Below are 25,339 nucleotides of genomic sequence, written 5' to 3'. Positions count from 1 at the left end.
CTTTCTGAACTAATGTTAAAAAAAGAAAATAAACTGTTTAGAGAAGCACAGTGTTCTTTTACAGGAAGCAGACGCTGGAGTGATTTTTATCAAGTCCATAATTATCTAAAATGTTATAGAAAGTAATTAGAGGACTGTATCAGGTTCTTGCTGCTGTAGCAAGCTTAACTGATCTCTAATCCTAGGTTCTTTCTTGGCTCTTTTGAAAGTAACTATTCTTAACCTTATAGTATTCCTTGCGAGGGAGGGGGCACTTTCTATATAGGCATGCAGAGATGACTGCAAGTTATTTTAGCAACGTTTTGGAACTGGCTGAGAATCTTTTTGGAATGTGAATTTGATTGACAGAGGAGGTTAAAGCTTCATTTAACTTTCAGTCATTGCACTAAGGGAAGAAGATTGGCAGCTGAAGCATTTGTGCACACCCAAGTAAGAGGAAACTTTGGCCACTCGTTTTTAGGGTTGGACATGTCATGGAAAGGTGCAGCAGGATTTTGTTGTGAGGAGTTATCAGGGGCCCTCCAACATCTGACACATCTGACACATCTGGGTAAAGAGCTGTTACTGCTGTGAATGTGCAAGGGGTAACATGAAATAATTCAATACTAAGGGATTTATCTCATGAGATGTGGAATATTATTTTTTTTTAATTTTGTTTGCTTCCTCTTTCTTTAAAAATTCTGTGTAATTAGTACAAAGCTGTTTTGTAGTGACCTGTTGACCTCTTTTAATCACTGACATATTTTGGTGGGAACAGTACAATTCCTGAATGGCTTTATGCCATTTGCACTTCCACATCCATGCAAATACTGTACTCTGCTGAAATCTTGGAGGCAAAGACAAAGGTTTTAATTAAATATTGCAACTGACAAGTAGTCTTTAGTAGTTGTGACTGTTTTCCTCAGAGTTTGATAATGTGAGAAATACCTAGTAGCATAGAATAAACCAAAATATGGATGTTAAAAATATTTTACAGTCCTCTGAAGGACTCTGACTTGTTCTTGACTATCCTACTTTAAGTCTCATTTGGGACTGCCCAGCTGCATTCCACATAAAATTGTAAACGTGGCCTGTATTCAGTAAATTACTGTACTGGCTAGAGGAGGGGGGGGGAATTGTAAATACTTTGAGGCTCCAAGGTGGCTTTCTTCTTGCAGTGAGAGGCTGATGATACTCATTACTTGTCCCAAAGTAGTTCATTGGCAGTCTTGTAGGTCACAATTTTTCATTTTTATTTTTCATCTCATGTTTTTGGTTCAGTGGGTCCTCTTCTCCTGAAGAAAAATGGCATATATGATGTCTTGCTGGAAGAGAGAATAGAACCAAATAAGCATGCAGTCTTTGTTCTGCAATAAACAGGCCTAAATTCTGGTAAAGTAGCTTTGTTTCCCACCCAGAAGTCACAACTGAAAAAAAGTTCCCATCTGACATCAAGCATGCTAAGTAATCTAAGTGCAGCTTGATACTCTTCTCTCTGGTCACTGCATTTGGCCCTGGGCAATTCCCCAGCCTTGGGAATATCTAGTGTCACGTCTAACAAGACTCTCGTGCTTTTGTTGTTGCTAGTCTCTGAAGGACCTCAGAGTAGAGAATGTTTTTGGAGAAAATAGTCCCATCTGGGAAGATGCAATTCAGTGAGTTTTTAGAAGGCACAGGTGTGGACAGGGTGCTGTTCGCTGGGAGGCTGTCTGATGGTGAACTTCAGGTTTTACAAGGCAGGCAAGACAGCTGTGATAAATTAGTTTAGCCTTTCAGAGGATGTATGTGGGAGGAATTGCACCTGCTCTTTTCCTGGGTGAGAAGTTGGATGTGAAGGCTGTTTATTTTCTGAGAGTCTGATGTCTAAATTCAGGCAAAAGACATGCTGGTTCTTTGAGTATTTGACTACTGTGTAAGATACAGGGAGCTCGTTCTTTCTCACCAGACAGCATTTGTTTTAAATGCGGAACTGTTGTGGTATTTCAGCAGTTAACAATGAGTGGAGAGTGCTAGTCTCTCGCTTTCTTACTCATGATTCCTTTTCAGGAGGAGGAATGCATTATGTATTCTCCTAGTTTATTTATTATTTATTTGTTAAAGCCTATTTCTTAAACATTCCAAATTTTTGTTTCACAACTTTCAGTATGCTTCCTAGCTTTGTGATTCTTTGATCTAATGGATCAGTAAGATTAAATGTGTTTTATAGGAGTTAATAGATACTTTTAAATGGTGCTGCTGAGTAAGCTTTGGGAAGGTAATGACTTGAAATGCCTGAGAGGGTCTTGAGAGGTGGTTTTTTTTCCTTTTTTTTCTTTTTTTCTTTTTTTTTTTCCCTGTTGCCACACCTGATGTATAACCTTAGGCAATCTGTTCTTCCTCTTGCTGTGCTTTCTCCTGCCTGTGGAAGTGAAATAATTATCTAGATTTCTTGAGACTGGATAGTATGTTTTTTAAACAGCAGTGACAACAAAAAAATGTACTTAGCTTTTGGGTGAAGCCTTTGTTGTAGGTCTTCTGTTAAAAATACATCGCCTGCTATATAAATCCTGGTTTTTGTTATTTACATGTTAAAATATCTTGGCTCTAGGAGGGTTATTTTCCTCATTTTGATGACTGTGTTTGGAGGAATTTCAGATTTTCTTCATGGTCTCGCTTTGGTCTCTGCTAAAGAAGTAGCAGATTAACAGATTTTGAAAATCATTATGAGGTGGACATTTTCAGATGAGTGAGTCATATATACAATATCCACATTTGTTTCAGTTCTGTGAATTAGAACACTAAGTGGAAAGTAAATCAGCATGAGGTTCAAAAGACATTCTGATTTTTTTCTGAAGTCTTGCAGATGTTCTCTTCTATTGAAGTTGCTGAGCTTTAATGCAAGTATCTTCTGTTGTGAGACTACTCCTCAAACATACCCATCTTTTATTGCCATCTGGTGGCAAAAACAATCCTCTAACAGAAAATGAGAAATCTATAAAAATAATTTAGATTAGTTATTTCAGCTAACACAAAAGATCTTAGAGACTTCATCAGCAGGAAGGCATTTAGAGGTCTTCAAGGACAAAAAGATAATAAAGAAAAGTGACAGAAAAATCAAAGTTCACTTTTAGGAAAAAGAAATCTGTAATTAGTTATTAACTAACCATCTGCAAAGTACTTGAGGTGAATAGCAGATGACACAAATTCATTAAGGGCAAAAAACCCATCATATCTATTTTTTTATTAAAGGGCAGCAGGCTTTTAAATAAAGGTTTTGTAGGTGTCTTGTCTTGGGTACAGTAAGGGTTTTTAAATTATCTTGCATGTTTCTTTTAGAGACAGATTTATGAAATACCTCAAGTGTGTATGTAATTTAAATGGTTTGACAACAACAATGGCTATTTACTGTTAATAACAATATAACATTGTGCTAGATTGAATCATAAAAGCAGAGAGAGAAATAACTCACAGGAAAAATGAGAAGCATTTTCAAATATGTTATCCCAGAACACTTGTTTGTATGATTTGTATAATTTAATAAAAATTGAAGAAATAAATAATCACTTACCATGACACTTGTGGTTGGATGCACCAAGGAGAAATCTGCTGTGGTAGCTTTTTCATTCTACGTAAAGTATTCTACATGCAAAGACAATGTTTTAATTTTTTATCTAATTGTTCTTTCTCTTAACTTCAGCCTTATACAGAAAAATACATGTCTGAAAACTAGGCATTAGGCAGGATCACTTTCTCTTGTCTGGCTTTGTGTCCATTCCCACAAAAATGTAAATAAAATGTTTTCCTAGTATTCTTCTGGGTATGAAAACTGAAGATTGCATTAAAGCATGTGCAGTCTGGCTAAAGGCATCATTCTATGCAATAAGTGTAAATATAGAAAAGTGTAAATAGAGATGAGAAGTCTAAACAGATATTCTATATTATAAGTGGAAATAGATAATACAGGTAAACCATACATATTCCCTAAATATATCTATGTGTAAATAGATACATAAGTGCAAATATCTATGATATATAAGGTTTTTAAAATGCAAAGAAACCCTATTTAAAGAAAGGCTTTAAAAACTCAACATCCCTGCCCTGCTTGCAGATATAAAAGTACTTTCAAAAGCTGTCCCTTCACCCTTTTCCCCCTTTTCCCATCCCAGTTTGGGGCCAATTTCCCCCAGACAGGGACTTTCCTCTGTGGGGCCATGCACACAGAGCAGGAGCCCCCACGATGGCACAAAAATACCCCCAAACCCCTGATTCTGGGTCTGCAATAGGGAAAAAAACCCAAACAATTTGAGGTTCCCAGGAAAGTCAAGTCTGCCTGCATTTGTGCAGCTGGAAAGCGAAACCCCCATTTTCATGCACGAAACCAAAAATATTTTTTTTTGTTGTTGTTGTGGAAAAGTGCTGAAAAAACCCCAAATTGAAAATTTTAGAAAAAGCAAAAACCCCTAATCTTTATACTATGGAAAAGCAAAAAACCCCCACCCATTGCTGGGGCTTATCTGGTGGGGATTATCCAGTGTGGGTCAGTTATCCAGAGTGGATTATCTGTGGCAGGTTATCCCAAGTGAGTTACCTGCTGTGGATTATCCTGGGTGTAGCCCCTGTCTGTCAATTGCCCACCTCGGGCCCCTCCTCCCCCCCACCCCATAGGGATGAATGTTCAAGCGCAAGCGTTTCCCTCCCCCCCTCCCTGCGTTTTTTTGCATTCTCCCTTCCCCCCTACGAGTTTCCCCCCCACTCCCATCGTGAGTTTTTTTCCTCCACATTATTTTTTCCCTCACATGAGTGTTTTTCCCACATGAATTTCCCCCTCTGTGATTTCTCTCCCACTGCAATTCCCACCCACGTGAGTTTATCCCCTACGTGAGTTTCCCGCATTCCCCATCGCGAGTTTTTCCTCCACGTGATTTTTCCCTTCATGTGAGTGTTTTTCCCACGCTAGTTTCCTCCCCCGCCATGAGCGTTTCCTCCTCCATGGGAATGTCGACCCACATGAGTTTTTACCCACGCGATTTTTTCTTTGCAAGGCAAACTATGACTCCCAGGCCTGGGGCTCAGGGATCATTAAAGCCTTGTGGGAAGGGGTTTACAAACATCACATGTGTGACCCACCTGCCCTCCATATGGCTTCGGTGTAGCAGGAGCTAAAGGAGGAAGAGGGAAGCAAGGTTGGCATGCCACTGGGACAGAAGGTGCCCACTTGGTAGCAGCGAGCGTCACGCCGGGGGACGTCCCTGCAGCGGCCCTGCTGCTGAACTTCCCAAAGCTGCTAGCTGTTTGGCATTGCGGCTGGCATCAAGACCATGTGAACTGAGGCATGTTGGATTACCTGCTCGTGTTGTCACATTTGCCCTGTGGAAAATAAATACTAAATAATATTTAGGATCCTCAAAGATCCTCAAATACCTGCCTGCAGCCCTTTAAATGCTACGTGAAAGGCAAGAATGAATACCAAGAAATGAATAGTTTTCAAGTTTGCCAATTCTTGTGGGACTTATCTAAGAGACCCATGATGCTGTACTTTCAAGTATGTGTAGCTTTCTTGTTTAAGATACAAATAAAATCTAAAAGCAGGATGTTGAATAACTTTTCACCCCAAATCTCCTGTAATCACATGGCTACTGCTGTTTGGAGTTTTTTAGGGAAAATAAAAAAAAAGGCGTGGGGGGGAAGACTGTATCTTTACAAAACAGCTGCAGACCCAAAATGCCAAATAGATCAGTGCTAAGTCACACACAGTTTTAATGCCTGTGTGAGGAGTGACTTACAGTAGAACTTAGCTGTGCTTTATTGCTGGCTTGCAAAATTAGGGGTAAATCTGTGATTTGTCTCGCCGTCAGTCTGTTATGGGTACCTGCTATCCAAGTCCCTCCAGCAAAAATTACCTTTTTTTCTTTTTTTTTCCCCCCTTAATTTAGCCATGGCTCATGGCTAGATGAACAGAAATGAGGAAACTTCTGTTCTGTGAAGATATTATCACTTACCTAGATAATAAATGTATTCCTACCATGTAAATGACTGGCCTCCTTTGGGCTAGAAAAATATTTCAGCAGAGCAAGGAAGCAGAGACTTACTGACTTTCTCTGCAAAGAGTTTTCCTCTAATTGTTCTCACTTTGGGCGAAAGCTGTTAAGCAACAGAGAGGGATTTAATTTTACTGATAGAAGTATAGAGAAGAACATCTACAGTTAATTCTATCTAGAGATACTAGTAACTAATAAAAATAGTTTACTGATGATATATATTACCAAATAACGCATAGCTTGCATTATTAGTTTTGAGAAGATTAGAGGTGATATTCATGGAGAAAACGTTAAATTGTTTCATTAGTTTTATGTCTCTGGTTACAGTGTTAACTGAGTCAGAATTTGATGATTGCCAAGGACAGGCGAGAGGAGCAGGACAAGGTGCTGCTTGTTCATTTGGATTCTTATTCCGTAGGCTGCGCGTGGCACCACAGGTTATGAACCGTTGTAAAGTCTATTCCTTCAGAACTAGTGGGACCGCAGATGTCACCAGGAGGAATGAGCTCTTGATAAATATTAACATAGCTAAAAAGTAGCAAACATTTTCATTTGAATTACCTTGAAGCCATGTCAGACAGAGACTCTTTCTGTTACTGAGTGTTAAGTGAAATGAAGAGAAAAGCTTCCTTGATTATCAGCTGAGTCAGTCAACTGATTACAGCTGGGCACCAAGTATTAATTATTTAATTTTGAAATATGTTTCTGAGAAAATCTGATGAACCACTGGGGAAAAAAAAGGTAACTGAGAAGAATACATTTTATTTTATGCCAGGAGCAGTGCATGAAGAACTGGGAACAAAATTAAAACCACTTGTCAGCTCTTTTTTTTCAGTAGGTAGCTATTTTCCAACTTTGAAATGGCAAATGTTACAAATGTGAATGCTCAAATGGTAGAGCATTGCTTGAGCAACTGAGGTATTTTATTTTGTGCATCATAATATATTTCACTTTGAAATATTTTAATATTCCTTGGGTTTTTTTAATTAATAGTTGACCATGAAACATACAAAAACCCCATTCATTGTCATTTTGCTTCTAGAGCTAAAAAGGAATACAAGATATTCTGGAAATCTTAAGTTGTCAAAAGTGAGATGGAGGCTTTTGTTAGGTTCTCTCTTGTTTTTAAAATAAGATATGTATTATTTTTGTCTTAACAAGGGAGGGTTTCCCTGTCCCTTGCACTTTGAATCTGGAGGGATGATGGTATTGTAGCACAGAGAAGTCGATATTTGTTGTTTTCCCTTCCTCTCTCTCCTTTGTTGGCTGTCAATTTGCTCTAACTGTTGTTACGGTTTCAACTATTTTTAAATTTTTTTTATAACAGCTCTGTCAGCAATAGTAATAAAGTGACTTTTGGGAAACAGACTTCAGTACCGATGCATAAGGCCCTCTATTAATCTATATTTTCAGATCAGGTCTCCTGAGCTGCTGTTCTTTCTTTGAGTACCAAGCAAGCTCTTTGCCCTGGTGTTTGAGGGCTTTTTACCAAGAAGCATTTTCCTGGGGAAGAAACATCTAAGTGGAACTTTGAGATCAGGCCTTGATTGCAGGATGAAGTGAACTGGAACATACACGACTTTGTTCAGCCTTTCTCCAGTCCTACTGCTTAGACCCTGTGGGGACAGGATGTGAGCTTGTGTCTGTGGTGACCATTTATGTTATTATTTCTGATTACAGCCTTGCTGTATGACATAAACTTGTGTGTTCTCTTTTGAAGGAAGAAACCCCAATTTTAAAATCCTGAGATGTGCTTTTGGTTATGCACCTCTAGGGCAGTAAATCCAGAAGGTTACAATAATTAGTATCAGTATTTGGATTCAAGTGTCAAACCAGGGACCTAGTGTCAAGTTTGAGTCTAACAAATTAGGCTGTATCTATCCCTGATTACCAGTTGATGCCCTTTTGAGGTAAGAGGGCAAGTTGTATGATATTGAAGACTTAGGAATTAATTGTGTTCTCCCACTTCAGCAAAATCACAGCTGTATCTATAAAAGTTTTTACAAACTTCTTAAGCATGGTTTGGATCTAGACTACAAGAAGTTTTTAGGAAATGAGGAGTTGTGTTAAAAACATTACCGTGTTTTCAAGTGATCTTACTTTCATTATGAACTTTTGAAAATGTACAGAACTCCTTTGTTAAAATCATGTGTGTTGTGGTTTAAGCCCAGTCGGCAACAAAGCACTGCGAAGCAGCTTCTTCCTCTCCCCCACCCACGGTGGGATAGGGAGGAGAAAATATAAAGAAACACTCTCGTGGGTTGAGACAAGGACAGGGAGGGATCACTTACCACTTATGGTCACGGGCAAAAGACAGGCTCAACTTGGGGAAGAAACAAAATTGGTTACCAACCAAATCAAAACAAGGATAATGAGAAATAAAATAAAATCTTAGAGCCCTTTTCCTCTGTCCCACTCTCCTTCCCGGCTCAACTCCACTCCCGGTTTTCTCTAACTGTTGCCTCAAGCCTTCGAAAGACTGATTAACAAATGAGAAGGTGGGGATAGCTTAAAGAAAAAAAAACAAAACTAAAACATGAGAAGTGTGATACGCTTGCTATTCAACGACAGTTTAGTGTACTAAAGGTGAAGCTTATCTAGTTTAAGATTCTGCTTATAATAGAGGATGCTTAAGGAGTGTTTGGATAATAGTCAAGGCACCAGATAACGGACATTTCAGAGTCATAGACTTGCTAATTAAGGACATACATCCTCCTTCCGCATTGAGAAACTAGGGATTGGCGAGAGAAACAAAGCCCCTGGTGTTCTCAGATGACGAATGCCCATCAAAGGACAAAAGGAGTAGGGGTATTCCCCAAACGACCACCCAATACCACAAGAGACCCCCGCAGGTGCAGACGACTCTGGGATAATCGCTCAAGAGAACAACGTCATGCTTGCTCAAAATAATGAATATGCAATAGTTAGGTGGAACGTATGTATTAGATAGGCATGGTGCTTTAACTATAGTGTCTAAGTATGGACTGAAAACCTCAGTAGGTGTGCTCAATTCGTGGAAATCTTCCACCTTGCACCCTGCGTAGAATAAAGCAATCTTTCCTCTCTATACATACTTTGTGTGTTTCGGGAGTTACTTTCTGATCAGGTAACAGTTTTGGCAACCCGGGTGGGGCTTTAAAACCGGATTTCAATCAAGGCTTGCTACTGCCAGAGTTGTGAGCTGGACTCCAGTGCACATCGGAGGATTTTTTTCTGGGGCAATTTCCTGGTGGGTGGTAAGTGATCGATTGGAACTGGGGTAGAGATGTTGCTATTTTGATATTATAAAGTGTATCTGTTTAAGGTACAAATTGGTGAATTAATTGCAGCTGCTGGTTGGAGGTATTTTATCTCTCCTGCATTAGTACAGTGACGACTGGTGCAGGTAGAGAGTTGGGTTTGGTTCGGTGTGCTTGTATTTTTGGTACTATTGGTTGTTTTAAATTGTTTTATTAGGTTATATTGGAGAATATTTACAAATGGGAAACTCAGCTTCCTCTGAGGAAAGGGGAATAATTAAAGCTTCACTGTTGGGTTGTATTTTGAAACATTGGAACAAGTTTGGTGGGGATCCCCTAACAAGGAAAAAATTAAAAGAGTACTGTACTCAATGGTGGCCAGTGTATAAATTAGATGATGAAGAAAAATGGCCGGAAATGGGAACTTTGAATTATAATACCATTTTACAGCTAATGCTGTTTTTTAGAAGGCAAGATAAGTGAGATGAAATCCAATATGTGGATATGTTCTTTGCTTTAAGAAATGATTATGAAACAAGAAAGAAATACGAATTGTCAGTATTTGATTCAAACATGTTAATGAATGACAATATCTCAACTGATTGAGATTGCTTATAAGGTGTATAATAACAGAAAAGAGTTGGGGGGGGCAGAAATTAAAGAAGAAACTAAAAGATCAGAAGCAAAAGGCTACTGTTTTAGCAGCAGCATTTACTCAAACACAAACATCCTCCAGGGGAAGGGGTTTCCTGAGAGGACAGGTATGTGGAAGGGAACGGGGAGGTGGGGGAAACATACTTGGTCTCCCCCTTCTGCCCCTATCCCTGAGGCCGATTTACTAATGATTGGTACAGGGGATTCTGATTGACGGGGACTAGGGACTGAGCCCCAGCCAAGCCCCTGGTTCCAGTCAAGCTGGGAAATGAAATTGTTAAATTTTTGGTACATAAAGGGGCAACTTATTCTGTGTTAAATAGCTGTAACGAACCTATGAATAAGTTCTCTATGTCGGTGGTTGGTGCCGTGGGAAAGCGAGAGACTAGGCATGAATTTTTGTATATGCCAAAATGTCCATTACCTCTTGTGGGACAAGATTTACTAAATTAATTGGGAGCACAGATAACTTTTGGGGAAAAAAACCCCAAACCCAACAAAAACCCCACAAAATTCAAGTGCATATTCCTCAGAGTAATGCCTGGAGAGCGCACATTTATGTTACAGGAATCAATGGAAATCAAGGACATGTAGAATGAACAAGTTGAAATCTCCTCCAAAATTATGGATGTGGTGGTCCCCTTAGCATGGGCAACAGAGAGGCCTGGAAGAGCTAAATCAGCTGAACTGGTGAAAGTGGAATTAAAACAGGGAGCGAAGCCATTCTAGACCTAAAAGAGGCCTTTTTCTGTATTCCTCTGGAAGAAGAGAATCAAAAAAGTGTTTGCCTTTGAGTGGGAGAGTCCTACAATGGGACGCAAGATGCAGCTATGTTGGACAGTACTTCCCAAGGATTTAAGAATAGCCCCACCATTTTTGGTAATGTACTAGAGAAGGAATTGGAACAATGGCAAGGTAAGAACTCATTAATTACCTTGCTACAATATGTGAATGACATCCTGTTGGGGGCAAATACCTTTTGAGGGGTGTAAAGAAGCAACTATTAGTTTATTGAACTTTTTAGGGCTGGCTGGATATTGAGTGTCTCAGAAAAAGGCACAGATTGCACAGAAAAATGTGACCTATCTTGGTTTTGAAATTTCTTAAGGAGAAGGAAAACTGGGGATTGAGAGGAAGGAAGTGATTTGTCAGATTGCCCCACTCAAATAAAAAAGAGAGTTAAGAGGATTTCTTGGAATGGCTAGATGGTGTTGCCTTTGGATGCCTAACTTTGGATTTATGGCTAAACCTTTGTGTGAGGCTATTAAAGGACCAGGAGAAGTGTTGGAATGCACTCCAGAATGTCAAAAAGGGTTTGATGATGTAAAGGTTGCTCTTATAAGGGCCCCTGCGCTAGGCCTCCCCAGTTTGACAAAGCCTTTTGAGCTTTATGTGCATGAGCGAGGACATCAAGTGATGGGAGTGCTTGTGCAAACTTTTGGGGACTGGAAAAGACTGGTAGCTTACTTTTTGAAATGACTGGATAGTGTAAGCTCTGGATGGCTGGGATGCTTGAGGGCGTTAGCCTCAGCAGTGATATTAATACAGGAGGCACCAAAACCAGTGATTCTCTGTCCCATTGTTATGTGCCTGTCACGACCCAGACTGGACAGACCAGGGCGTTTAATTTGAAATTCCCTCGGGCTAAATGAAGGTGAAATGACACCAAATGATCAGTTAAAGATTTTATTTATGACAGAAGCAAACAGAACTGGGGAGGCGTGGTAGTAGGTGGCAGGGTTTCTCACAACAGGAATTGGGAAAAGACTACTTCTGTAAACCGTGTAACCATATACATCAATTCAGGGAATAAGGAGATCCCTCCCGTTGAGTCACGAGGTTCAGAGCAGAACCCCTTGCTTTCCAGACTCCTCCTCAGAGAAGGGCCCAGGGGCAGCTGGATCTACTTTTAGTCTCAGACTTGGTCAACGGTTTATATCTTGAAATGGATGAGGTGTAGGGACTGTGGAAAAGGAAAAGGAAAGAGAGAAGAAGACAGAGAGAGAAAAAGGGAGAGGGAAAGATTTCACTGGTCCTGGGTCCAGCGTTGGTTCAGTCAGCTGAGGGGTCCAGTCCCGGTGGGCTTGCGTACCCGGGGCTTCAGTTTGTGTCCTTTTATCATCCTTGCTCCTCCTTCGGGTGGACACCCAAACTCATCAGGTGAGCCTTTGGGCTTGGGGCTCGTTTGGGGAGTAACTTCTCCTTCCCTGCAGACATGGCCGTTGTTTGATCTTTGTATCAGAACAGCTTATCAGAACAGGGAGCTGCGTACCCTCCAGCATGCCCTCCCCCTCCTGTTGCTGATGTCTGAGCTGATGGGCTTTTCACCTTGGTTCCTTGCTGTGCAGGGTTTGTTTTTAAGCAGAACTTGCCTCACCACAGTGTTTGAGACAGTAACTCTTTCAGTCTCTCACAGTGCCACATGCAGTTATAGCTGTTTTGGAACAAAAAGGACATCATTGGCTGTCTCCAAGCAGGATAGTACAGTATCAAGCAATATTGCTTGAACAAGAGGATGTCGTAATGAAAATATCTAATACTTTAAATCCAGTGTCATTGTTGCCCTCTCGAGAAGAAGAAGGAATAACACATGATTGTTTACAGACCATCGAGCAAATATATTCTAGCTGTCTAGATTTAAAGGACTCCCCTTTACAACATCCTGATTGGGAGCTATTCACTGACGGAAGTAGCTTTGTAAATAAAGGGGAACAGAAGGCCGGGTATGCTCTTGTGACTTTGGAGAAGGAAATAGAAGTGGAACCATTGCCTGTCCTATAATGAAGGATAATGAAGGAGCTAATGGAAAGAATGCATAAAAGTATACACATGGGAGTCAAAGCTTTGCTTGAGGCAACCAGACAATATGCTGTGGGAATATGTTGTTAGTAGCTAAAAGGATTGTACAGAAATGTGAAGTTTGTTTAAAGAATAATACTAAAATTCAGAAAAGGCCCCCCTTAGGAGAGGTAAAAAAAGATTATACACCTGGAGATTACGTGAGCCAGGATCTGTAGAATTAATAGGGAGACAGTATCTTAAAGAGTATGTGGTTTCTCTAGGGAAGGTTCTCTCTTCTCTTAACAGGTATCTACAATTAAGGACACCTTTGGGCCTGGATACTGCAGTTCATGAATTTCAGATACCAATTCCACATTCCAGCAAAAATACAGGAGAATGGGGAATTCTTGCATTGAAACAGCTGCCACTGGTAAACTTAAGCAAAAGCTTAAAAGTAAATGCAACTTGCTACCTCATATGGAACAAGACATATATTCCAGGTAGCAATTGAGACAGGTTTATCTTCCTGTTATGCATAAACTGGAGGACCAGGGACAGGAGAGTTTGAGCTACTCCAAAGGTTAACTGTCCAACACCCAAGGATCCAACAAATTGGAGAAGCCCCATGGAAGATAACCGGCCTGAGACATATGGTCAAAAGATAGATATGAACCTTAGTCCGTGGTGTTTTGAATGGACAGGACAATTTATAAATACTAGCAATCAGTATGATGAGATTATCATGAATCCCAAGGATGGAGAATATGCCCCTGAATGGAATTGTACTCAAGTGTTCAACTGCTCTCATACGTGAGTTTTGAAAAACATAACAGGGGTGGAAAAAGCACTGCGAATTGGATGTCAATGTCAAAATTTAATTGTAGAGAAACAAGATGTAGTCCCAAGAAAAGGGACTATGTGGATATCTCAAATTGGATAAGGAACATTGTTGTGTCCACATTCCCAATGTGACTGAAGATCTTAAACAAATTGACCAAATCAGGGAGGTGGCAAAAGGGACCAAAGAATTGCGAGAAAGTGCTGAAAAGAATTGGATAAACAAAATTCTACAAAGCATAGGTGGATGGTCCCTTGTAGGATGGTTCGCTAGTTTGCTCCAAAGTGTGATTATTACAATAGTAGTGACACACCGCCTCCCCCACAGCGGCACAGGGGGACGGGGAATGGAGGTTGTGTTCAGTTCATCACACATTGTCTCTGCCGCTCCTTCCTCTTCAAGGGGAGGACTCCTCGCTCTTCCCCTGCTCCAGCGTGGGTCCTTCCCACGGGCTGCACTGCTTCAGGTACAGAGTGCTCCAGCGCAGGCTTTCCCATGGAGTCATGGCCATCTCTGGGGGCATCCCCCTGCTCCGGCATGGGTTCCTCCATGGGCTGCAGGTGGGCATCTGCTCCCCTGCTCACCTTCATGGGCTGCAGGGGGACAGCCTGCTGTCTCACCATGGGCTGCAGGGGCATCAACCTCCTCCGGTGCACCTCCTCCCCCTCCTTCTTCACTGAGCTTGGTACCTGCAGAGGGGTTTCTCTCACATTCCAATCTCCTCCCCTACTGCAGGTTTTCCCTTCTTAAATATTTTATCCCAGAGGTGCTACCACTGTTGCTGATGGGCTCAGCCTTGGCCAGATGTGGGTCTGACCTGGAGCCAGGGCAGCTTCTAGTAGCATCTCACAGGAGCCACCCCTACAGCCCCTCCCCCACTACCAAAACCCTGCCACACAAACCCAAAACAATGCATAACATGGGCTGCTAGTTTGGGGGGGGGGGGGGGGAAGCTAATAATCTGTCATGATGCAGAACTTGAATTACATTTCTTCAGTTTAGTGAGGTATTACAGGCAAATGTAATCAGTTGAAAAATCAGAATCTGATTCGCAATCTTTTCCTTATTCTACTAATGTAAATGGTATCTGTTTGAATCTTTCAGGTTGTTCCAGAAGATGACATGCTAAAGATAAAAGCAGTAAATCATATCAGTCAACTTGACTTTTTAACTAACCCTTTCTTGTTGTAGGCTGGTTTTCATCTGTGCAATCATATCTACAGCATGTGCTTGAATATAATGCTTTCCTGATATCCATGATGACATGCTTTTGTGCATACACATCTGAAGAATACTAGGTGCTTGAAAGTGGGTGTCCAAATCTATAACCCTGTGAAATACAGAGTTGCTGTTGATATTTTTTCACAGAGTATGCTGAATTTCTACACTGCAAAGGGAGGAAGTTTACTGATTTTGATGAAGTTCGTCAGGAAATTGAAGTAGAAACAGATAGAATAACAGGAGTGAACAAAGGCATTTCTTCAATTCCTATCAATTTAAGAATATATTCTCCACATGGTAGGTAAAATCATTCTACTTCAGATTTCTGTCATGTAGCATATTATGTAGCTCTGTCTGTCTATCTATCTCCTTTTGTATGTGTTCTCATTGCTCAGTCAGAAGTCTTCTGGCATGAAAAAACATCTGAGACTGAGTTGAACCAAAAGTGGATATGTATCTCGAATAATCCTCAACTTCTCCTGTGTTATGAAACCATTCTACAGTGGAGAGCTGTTGCCACTAGAGCTGGGCAGAATGCAAACTCTCCGTCCCATTTAATATTCTCGTGATTTAAAAATACTCACTCTGCATTAGGATGAAACGAGTCTCTCCTCCAGTACATACACTGTTAGATAGTAGCTCACTAGTGAAGATAAATAATAGGAGATGGGAGACTTAGTGGCAAAACTTCTTTTGGCCACCCACCACATGGATTCCCTCGTCAGTGATCTAGAAAGTCATTATGTCTCTCTGCCCTATTGGATGTTTATTGTTTGCTGCCACTAAAAATATATTTAGACAATAATGATGTTTGAAGCTGCTTTCTGTTGTAGACCCCCAGTACAGATCAAACTTAGTTCTTCTGGTTACCATCTGCCCAATTTAATGAAGGCAATCTAGAGAAAATGTTTTGCATTGAATCTGTCTCAGGTACAGGAGAAAAGTGGTATGTTTGGCTGAAGCGCTTTATTTTTCTAACCACCTCATCTGATGTCTTCATTGCGAATCAAAGGACAGAAAGATTAAAATAAGAGGAGTGGTAATGAAAGAGATGCTGAACCTCCATTTGGTATACCATGAGCAGCCTTGGCTCTAAATGTACATCCCTGAGCCCTTCTCTGCCATACAGATGTGATATAGCCAACTGGAGAAGAGTTGAACTAAATGCCCTGCCTCAAAGCGTGTTTGTTAAACATGCTGACTCCTGGTGAAAGTGAAAATTTCCCACCTAATGCTCTTAATTTCTTTTATTAAGATCAGTTTTTTAATTCAGCAACTGTTGTCTGTATTAGCCAGACCCTAAATATACTTCTGGCGTTTCGTTTCTAGGAATTGCATTTTTCTCATTTGTCTAAAGGATACCCTGTTACCCCAGTACTGACTGAACAAGCTAGGATGCTTCTAGTTGGCATTGTGGCCCGTACTGGGAAAATCATGCCAGAGCAAAACAGGTTTTCTTAATGCATAATTTTTTTCATGTTTCTTACTTAAGAAGTTACAGAGTAAAAAAAAAAAAAACGCACAACAAAAAACCAAACCAGCAACATACCGCAAAACCGCTTAAGAACAGTTTTGCTAGGTAAATTAGGCTAGCTATTGACTTTTTTTGGAATTTCTTAATTGGAGACACTGTTGAAAACATGGTTGTCACAACCTGTGCTGGACAGACCAGGGAGGGGGCGTGGTCAGTTCGGAATTCCCTTGAGCTAAATTAAGGTGAAATGACTCCAAATGATCAGTTAAACATTTTATTTATGGCAGAAGCAGCCTGAACTTGGAAGGTGTAACAACAGGTGGTGTGGTTTCTCTTGACAGGAATTGGCATCAAACTACCTCAGTAATCCATGTAACCCATGGTAACCACGTATGTCAAGTTGGGGAATAGGGAGAGCCCTCCCGTTGAGTCACGAGGTTCAGAATGGACCCCCTTGCTTTCTAGACTACTTCTCAGAGGAGAGTCTGAGGCAGCTGGATCCACTCCTAGTCTCAGACTTGGTCAACGGTTTTATGTGTAAAGGGATGAGGTGTAGGGATTATGGAAAAGGAGAGACAGACAGAGAGAAGGAAAGAAAAGAGAAAGATTTCACCGGTTCTGGTTTCACTCAGCCTACAGGCCCAGTTCCAGAGGGCAGGCACACGAGGGGCTCCTCATGTCTGCGTCCTTTATAGCCCAGTTTCCGCCTTTTCTCACACCCCTCCTCGTCTTCTGCACGCCGCCCATAAGGACTTATATAACCCTCGCTCTTGTGTGCAGGTGCTGTTGGGGGGGTGGGGGGGTGGTTGCGAAGGGTCCCTCGGGCTGTGAGGAAGGGGCCGTGAGCCCCTTCCTCAAATAAACTTTGCATGACCTCTGGCCATATGTGGTGAGCTGCCCCATTCAGCCTAGCAGAACAGGGAACTGTGGAGCCGCCGGCTTGGCGTGGCCGGACCTCTGTGCCCTGTTCCCGAGCGGCTTCAGCTTCTCTACAGGGTTCCTGGTTATGCAGAAGGTGCCTCGCCACAATGTTTGAGACATTAACCCTTTCAGTCTCTCACAATGGTCAGAGAAGGACTGTATTTAAAAAAAACAACAAAAACAAAAACCTGTTTTGGGTTGATTTGAAAGATGCAATGGGAACAGTCTGTTGTCTTGTGCTCCTGTTGGTAGAAAAAGCTCAGAAAGCTTCCTTTGTCTAAGAGCCTTCAAGGATATTCAATATAAGTATCATTCTCCTATGCCAGTTGTAATGTTTAAAATATTAAATAGTACTAATAAATCCAGAGGTGAAAGACCAACAGGGAAACAACTGTACTTTTCAGATTGTCAGGCATTTTGTTTGAACCATTGACAATATATACCTATAAAGGTAATTGTGTAGGGTTTTATGTGACTGAAATTTGCAGCTGTAGATGTGTAGACGTCTTTAAACATGTCTGGTGTGCTAACCAGTTTAATGATCCTGTGTTTTCCATATAGTATTAAGCCTGACTCTTATTGATTTGCCGGGAATCACTAAAGTGCCAGTAGGGGATCAGCCTCCAGATATTGAGCAACAGATCAGAGACATGATAATGCAGTTCATCTCTCGAGAAAACTGTCTGATACTGGCTGTGACTCCAGCTAACACTGATCTGGCCAACTCAGATGCACTGAAGTTAGCTAAGGAAGTAGACCCTCAAGGTAAGGATGACTGAATGTAACCACTTTTTGTTCTCAAGTGTAATAACATAATTGGAAGTAATGGATGAACTCTTGTGTGAAATATTATTTATAATGTATAATATAGGTGTGTATACATGCATTCTCATATAGGCTTCCACATTGCAATAACTGTTTGTTAGCTCAGTATCATTCAGGTAATGATGCTGTAAATGTATTTTTAAAATTTTGTGACTGTCTCTTGTAAGCAAGTGGGGCAATGCCTATCTAGAAATTTTTGTAGTACCTAGCAAATGGACCATGGTGCTCATGGGATTTCTGGATACTTGTATCATAAATTTTATACAGTCATATCATAGGAATGCTGAGCCTTGTTGAAGAGATTTGAGGAACAAATTTCAGCACTGGCAATGATGCTCCCTTCTTTTCCAGACATACCATAACTTGCAGTTGTAGCTGATTTTGTGTGATACAAGCTTTGAGAACATCACATATTTGTTATTGTATAATTGTAAGATGTAATTGTTCTTTGTGAATATAAATGATTCTTCACTATCTTTTTCCTCCTGCCTCCACCCCGGTCAGGCCTTAGGACCATTGGTGTGATCACAAAATTGGATCTGATGGATGAAGGGACAGATGCAAGAGAAATTCTAGAGAACAAACTACTCCCTCTTCGTAGAGGTGAGAATGTTCAGTTGCCTATATTCTCTGCAATCCAGAAGGTTTGGATAAGGGTGGTGTTTGGGAGTCCTAGAGGTGAATTAAAGGTTATGCTGGACTTGATGAGTTCCTAGCTTTTATTGTTAGCTATTCAGCAAACATAAAAGGCAGCTGTGCTAAAAATATCCTGCAAGTAAAGTAATTTGTTTTCTGGACCTGGAAAATACACTACATATTCCAGAGGAAGCAAGAAATGTCAGCACAAGTTGTTAGCCATTTTTCTCTTCTGTGCCAGGTTACTGTTGCTTGTAACAAAAGAGTCTTTTTTTTCTTTGCATGTGACAGAAGCAAGATTTGGTAATCTCACTGTAAACGAAGTTTTGACTCCTTCCAGAAATCTTCCATGTTATTGTTCTGGCAGACGTGCTCATACTGTTAACAATATCAAGAATTTTGATTCTAGTTACAATTTATTGAGGAGACCAACATCTTCTCCCATGGAGCATATTGGTCAGGAAACGAGAAGAAATTTTTCCTGCATTTTGCTAACATCCTATCATTTATCTATGTAGACCTCTGTGTGTGTGTTTTGATTCTGTTTTGGGATTTTTTGTTAGTTTATTTTTGAAGTAATTTCTTTGGGGTACACCAAAGTTTCAGGTATTGCTGCATCTGAATCGGTGATTTAAAAGGAAGTGTATCTGTTATACATAAACAGGATGAACAATTTAGACACTGTTAAGGTCATTACGGTACTTGTAAACAATATCTGAAATGCCTAAATTGGAAAGTTTTGTTTGAACTGAGGCAGTCTAGTTCTATTTAATATGAATTCAGTAGTTCAGGCACGTTGCCATGACACTTACCCATCGGTTTTGTGTTGTTTTAGGTTATATTGGTGTTGTAAACAGAAGCCAGAAAGACATTGATGGGAAGAAGGACATAAAGGCAGCTCTTCTAGCAGAAAGGAAATTCTTCCTTTCTCACCCAGCATATAGGCACATGGCAGATCGGATGGGAACACCTTATCTCCAAAAAGTTCTAAACCAGGTAAAACCTGAAGCCTTTGTGGTGAAAGGCAGCTTTTATAATGATAGGACCAATATAAATTCTTTATTAAAATGAATGTTGGTCAGTGAACCTCAGTCTTTCCTGCTTTTGACCTTTTTAATTTTCACAATGTAATAAAGCTGTATATTACACGTAGCATATGAAAACTTACTGTGAGATGTAGTTTCTGGCTTCTACTGGCAGTTCAGCACTCCTCTGTTCTCTTGAATACTGAATATGAACATAAAAAAGGAGATTTTGTCTCCCTTCCTAGAAGTATACCATCCTATTCCTTAATTACCACATTTCTTATAGTTTAACAGGATTTTTAGAATTCAAATTTAGAAATTAGGAAAAAAAAAAAGGCATTTATAGAAGTCACGTATCCTGAGAGTTCACTGTACGTCTGTACTTTAACCTGAAAATCTACACTTTATTGTAGTTTTAGATAGACGCTGTACTGTATACTAATGATATAAACGACAAATACAGTAATCAGAATGCTTTGTCCACACTACCTTTATTTTTGCCCAAATCTTTGGTTTATTTCTATGAGTCCATGCCAAACTGTGTCAGATCACAGCTTCCTTCAGCAGGAAATAGAGGTCTATTTCCCAGTTACTTGAAGGAGAAACCTATAGCTTACTGTCCTAATGAAGACACTGCCTACAGCAGACTTGGAGAATTATATAAGTCTCTTCACCATTTTGTGTCTTTGGGTATTACTCTTTTCATAGCGCCATCCCTTAGCTTGAGTAGCATGTGACTCTAATGATGGTACATCTCAGCAAGTTTGACGAGGACAAGATCAAGTCATGCTTTCCTCTCTAAAATTACTGGTGATGTATGATTTTTTTTTTAACTTAGTTTATCAGCTGACCAGTGTTCTTGGCATTCCTACAAGTCAAACTTGATAGTGTTTTTTCCAGTTGACTGTCAAATTGCAACCTTTGGTCTATAATAGACAAAGAACAGGTCAGCCTGGTTTTGTCCATTTTAGACAGCAGCTGGAAACAGCAGAAAAGTTATTCATTAAGGTAGAAAACTAAGTGGCTGGCCTGCTTAATTTCTTGCTACAGTGACTTCACAGCTGTAACTTGACAGCCAGGTTATGGCATGGTCTGGACTCACCCAAAAAGAATGCTTACGCCATTTATTGGTGCCTCAGTACCAAAGTCTTCAGCAGGATGCAAGAACTTGCTTGTATCATGCAATTTTGTTTGTGTTTAGGATATTTGCCTCTTTTTATATCTTGAAGGTTTAATCCACGTCTTAGTTTTGAGACTGAAGCGTAAGCTGCATATACCTTTGGACTGTCTTATCTGTCCTGATTTGCATTAGTTTATGTACTATTAACTTTTTTGTGAGCTGTTTCATAAATTTACCTATTTCAGTATGAACTGTTAGTCTTCTGTTGCTGTTACTGCTTGTAGAATATTATATATGGGAAGATCTGTTCAAGTTTTGTCCCCAGGATATTAAACACCCATTAGTGTTTGTGGTTTCAGGGAATATTTAAATTTCTCTGCATCCACAAGGTGGTGCTCCAGGGAAACTTCAGCTTTTGATTTTGTGCCTGTCAGGTCTGCTGAACAACTTTTGAGTTTACATATTTTGGTATATGATATTCTTAATTTATAGTTTGTCTGATTGGGGTCGGGAAGAGGGTTTGCAGCATAGTGGAAGAAGTCCACTTTGGTTTTAATCAAGGAAGAGGTATAATGCATGAGAAATTTATGGCACAGGTTAAGACATCAATAGTGCTGTCCAAACACATTACAACATATGTGTGCAAAAGTAAGTGAGTTAAGTTAAACACAGAACTGGTAAGCCTTTTTCTACTCTCCTTCAATTTATTTTCCAGAACTTTTAGGTATATTTTCAGAAATGAAAACTGATAGTCTTGAGTGGTAGAACCTTTTTCAGCCAAAAATCAAGTGTTTAAAAAAGGTAAAGTTCTATAATCATTAATATGAGGGCAAAATCTCTTCCCTTTAGTATGCTTTGTACAAGGGAGTAGAAGTCACATGGAGGTGATTTTTCCGGATGGTGGGAGAGTGTCAAGCAGGTAATCTGTATGTCTACACTTACCTCCATCTCCATTCTCAGTGGGCTGTGGATGCTGAGAATCTCTTCCTTGTCCCACATTGCCTTGTGGCTGTAAAGTAAAGGAGTCGTCATGCTGAACAAGTATATAGGGAACTGGGAAACACCCTTAGGAAAACCAGCAAAATGGGAGTGGTGGCATCAATGCTGAGTGATGAGAGGTCATTTCAAATTACATATGTAAAGTGTGTAACTTTTTCATGTGTAACTGAACAAGTATGTAGTAACAGGGCTCAGTGAGTGAGAGGACGAAGGAATTTTTCAAGCCTCCTTATAATGTGTATGCAAAAGGGATATTTTGTTGTTCTTTAACAGTCTCCATTGTTTCAAAGATCAAAAGGAACTACACTGGTAAACTAGCACAGGTCATGGCCGATATGCTTGGCAGTCAGAAGGAAATGGTTGTGCTCTTGCTTTCATCTTTATTAACAGTATAAAAGGACTTTTATTTGCTTTTTAGCAACTTACCAATCATATTCGGGATACCCTGCCAGCCTTCAGAAGCAAACTCCAGAGCCAGCTGCTTTCCATAGAACATGAAGTAGAGGTATACAAAAACTTCAGACCAGAAGATCCAACCAGAAAAACAAAAGCCCTGTTGCAGTGAGTGTCTAGTCTTTTGTCTGCTTTTCCACTTTGTATAGGTTTGTTTCACTTTTTTTTTTCTTTCTAATGGGTTTAAATTTAAAGATTAAGATACGGTTAAGGATTCTGTGTGCAAAGTCCAAAGAATTCTGTGCTTGATGTTCCAGAACACTTTATTTACTCTACAATTTCAGCAGAGTTTTCCCTAAATTAATTTTAGTAATCCTAGAAAAGAGAGAAAGCAGAACAGGAAAAAGTACAAAGATGGGCAACATAGATGATCAAAGGTAAGAAACTGCTTCTGATTGTATAGACACATTCTTCAGCCTGCCAAAAAGATGACCTCAAGCAAATCAGGAGATTGTGTTAGAAGTCTGTAAGATGAGGAGTCTGAAAGGAGAACAGAGAATGCCTCTTTTTTCAATATAAAATCTTGGCTATCCAAAAGAACTTGAAGATGGCAAGATCAAAATTAATCATAGATGTAGTCCTTCATGTGATGTGTACCTAAGCCACAGAGCTCTTTGCTGCAGGAGCTGATACTAAAAATTCATGTGCTTTCAGAAAGCAGCTAGGCAAATTCTTGGGATGAGGAAGACTTTTAAGGTTAGTAAGTAGAAGGACAAATTCCTGCTGTATGGAATCCACGAACAGCAATTTATTGAGGCCAAGAGAACATTCTGGAGAAATACTACTGTATGCCTGCTCTGTTCTCCTAGGCACTTACTGTTGGTGACTGTCATGATACAGCTTTCGTTCCACTGCAGTGCAGCCATTCTTATGTTCAAGTGATAGTATATTGGAGTGGATGAAAACCTCTTTCTTGTGGTTTTCCTCTCTGAGCACGCATCTGACAACTAGCAGCAAAATAGGTGATGTGATGTGCCTGCCACCTGTGCTTGTGTTAAAACTGACCTGGCAGATGTTGACCCTTTTGGGCTCAAGAAGTCATGGATTGAATACTGTTGTTGTTTGTTGGAGGAATTGCAGCGATTCATGGAGCTACATTATTATAAGTTACGAACTAGAAGAAAGGTTTTTCAGTGCTGAAGTTACTGTCCAGTTTGGATCTCATCCACAAAATCTGTCCGTCTGACGAGACTTTGATAACTCTATTGTAAAGTGATGGAACAGAGATGACTGTTCATCTGACTATGAATCAAGTGGAAGTGGAATCAGAGCCCGCCCTTTATTGTGGTTTTAGCACTAAGGAAAAAGGGCAATGCTGACACTGGGAACTGAAGCCCAGTTAGCACCCGCTGCTTTGCTTCATGCAGCTTCCTTACTTGGTCTGTTTCCAGGGATGCTTGATACTCAGTATTTTTCACCTGAAATGTCTACCACTTTCTCTCTCTCTCTCTCTCTCTTTTTTTTCCCCCCAATTGTTGCCCTCTGCAGCCACTTCTGTGTTCATATGTGATTAAAATTTACCTCTTAGAAGAGGAAGCATCTAAAGGAAGAAAAAGAGATATAAAATATACCTAGCTCTTCTCTCTTATATGACTGTTGTGACATTCCTACTCTGAGTGATTTCAAAGGTTTTCAGCCTTCTAGGTTCTCTGGGATAGATGTTAATAGCACTGGATTGTGAAAATTTATAAGTTTTGCACAGGATTCATTCTCTAACTAGAAGTCTGGAATTCAGAAGGGAAAGTGGTCACCTGAACTGTAGAGAGGCTTTCTTGATCCAGCTGAACACTGATTGATTCCATGTTTTTGTAACAACTGTGTCCAGAAGAGTAGACTTAAGTCTGTCCCTCATGACTTTACTTCAGATGTTTTGGTTGCAAAAACAGAGGGACATCACCTTTGACTCTTCCATGACAGTATAACACAGGTGTTTTTTTTTCACTCTGTATATTTGGTGACTTAACTGCTAGAAACACTTTTATGAAGTGTTCTGAATTCTTAGGTGTTGCTGGTATCTCATGCTTGTTCTATTATTGTAACATGTTCTAAAGGAAAAAGAATTCAATTCCATTCGATTCTTGATACTTCTCTGCATAGTTTTTTCTAATTCATTTGTTATAAGTAGGCGCTATGGGAGAAATTAACTTCTTTTGTCAGTAAAAATTCTCCTCGCTTTCCCTTTTTCTTTTGGGGTGTGGAAAGTAACATAACTAGAACCCTTTCCTCTGATTCCTGAGAGCAAGTTCCATAAGGCATATAAGAAAAAAAAAATCTACCTCACCATAAGACGATCTTAAGTTTCTGCAATCCTCTTCAAAAACTGAGTATGGGGCCCTACACTTAGACTATTTCTATAATTCTTTTAACCTGGTCATATAGGTATCTGAGGTTTATGTACAGTTGATATGCAATGTTACTTTTCGGCAGAATCCGTGATTTCAAATTTTATGACCAAATGCCTGTACGTACTTAAAAAAAATAAAATAAAATTGAGCTATCCATGAATCTTCCATAACTGGAGGAATTCTCGTGTGTGTTCCTCTAAAAGCTCCTGCTGCAGAAGTCTAAGCACAACCAACTAAACTGGAGCTTGTGGTACTGACAGCTGCCACATGGACATGTTAGTACTGCTTCTTGGGCTAGCTTTTTAGCATGGGAAAGTAAGTTCCTCAGCAATCTCTTCCAAATTTTCCAGCACTGCATCAGCTTAGTGGCTTGAGTCACATCATGCTATTGGACTGTATCTTTTTGAAAGATAGTCAGAAAGATCAAAGGGTCATTGTGGGGAAGTAAGCTCTCCACAAATGGTACGTTTTGCCGTAAGATTGGAGATTTTTTGCTTGTGGTGGTCTGCCCTGTTGAGCTCTGCAGTTTCTGTAACAGCATCTAAATATGGATGTGCCTTTCTATTAAAATACAGTAAGTATTATAACTTAAAGGTCAGGACTTTTACTTGTTTATCCTACTAAAAAGACTGCTATCACTTTTTCTTCTAAAAAACAATAATTAAAAATTTATGTAATAAATAATGGTAGCATTTACAATTTTGTGATCATTGATAAAACACAAATGTAGCCTGGTACCCTGCTGTATTTGTAGCTGACTTTAATATACAGTTTAACAACCTATTTAAACCCCCCCCACATTTATGAAGAAT

The 25,339-nt window shown here is 40.0% G+C and overlaps 1 protein-coding gene across 1 annotated transcript in view; it reads left to right on the top strand.

The window, feature by feature from the left end:
• DNM3 (dynamin 3) overlaps positions 1–25,339 on the top strand; it is a 190,188-nt gene that overhangs the window by 19,875 nt on the left and 144,974 nt on the right. The window contains 5 exon segments of the mRNA XM_075038434.1: positions 14,877–15,026; positions 17,686–17,889; positions 18,454–18,552; positions 19,421–19,581; positions 22,148–22,290. Of these exon segments, the coding sequence (XP_074894535.1) occupies positions 14,877–15,026; positions 17,686–17,889; positions 18,454–18,552; positions 19,421–19,581; positions 22,148–22,290 (757 nt within the window).

Source organism: Buteo buteo, chromosome 10 (assembly GCF_964188355.1).
Source record: "Buteo buteo chromosome 10, bButBut1.hap1.1, whole genome shotgun sequence".
Taxonomy (NCBI): domain Eukaryota; kingdom Metazoa; phylum Chordata; class Aves; order Accipitriformes; family Accipitridae; genus Buteo; species Buteo buteo.
Note: the sequence above shows the minus strand (reverse complement) of the source record. Positions and strands in the feature narration are given on the sequence as shown.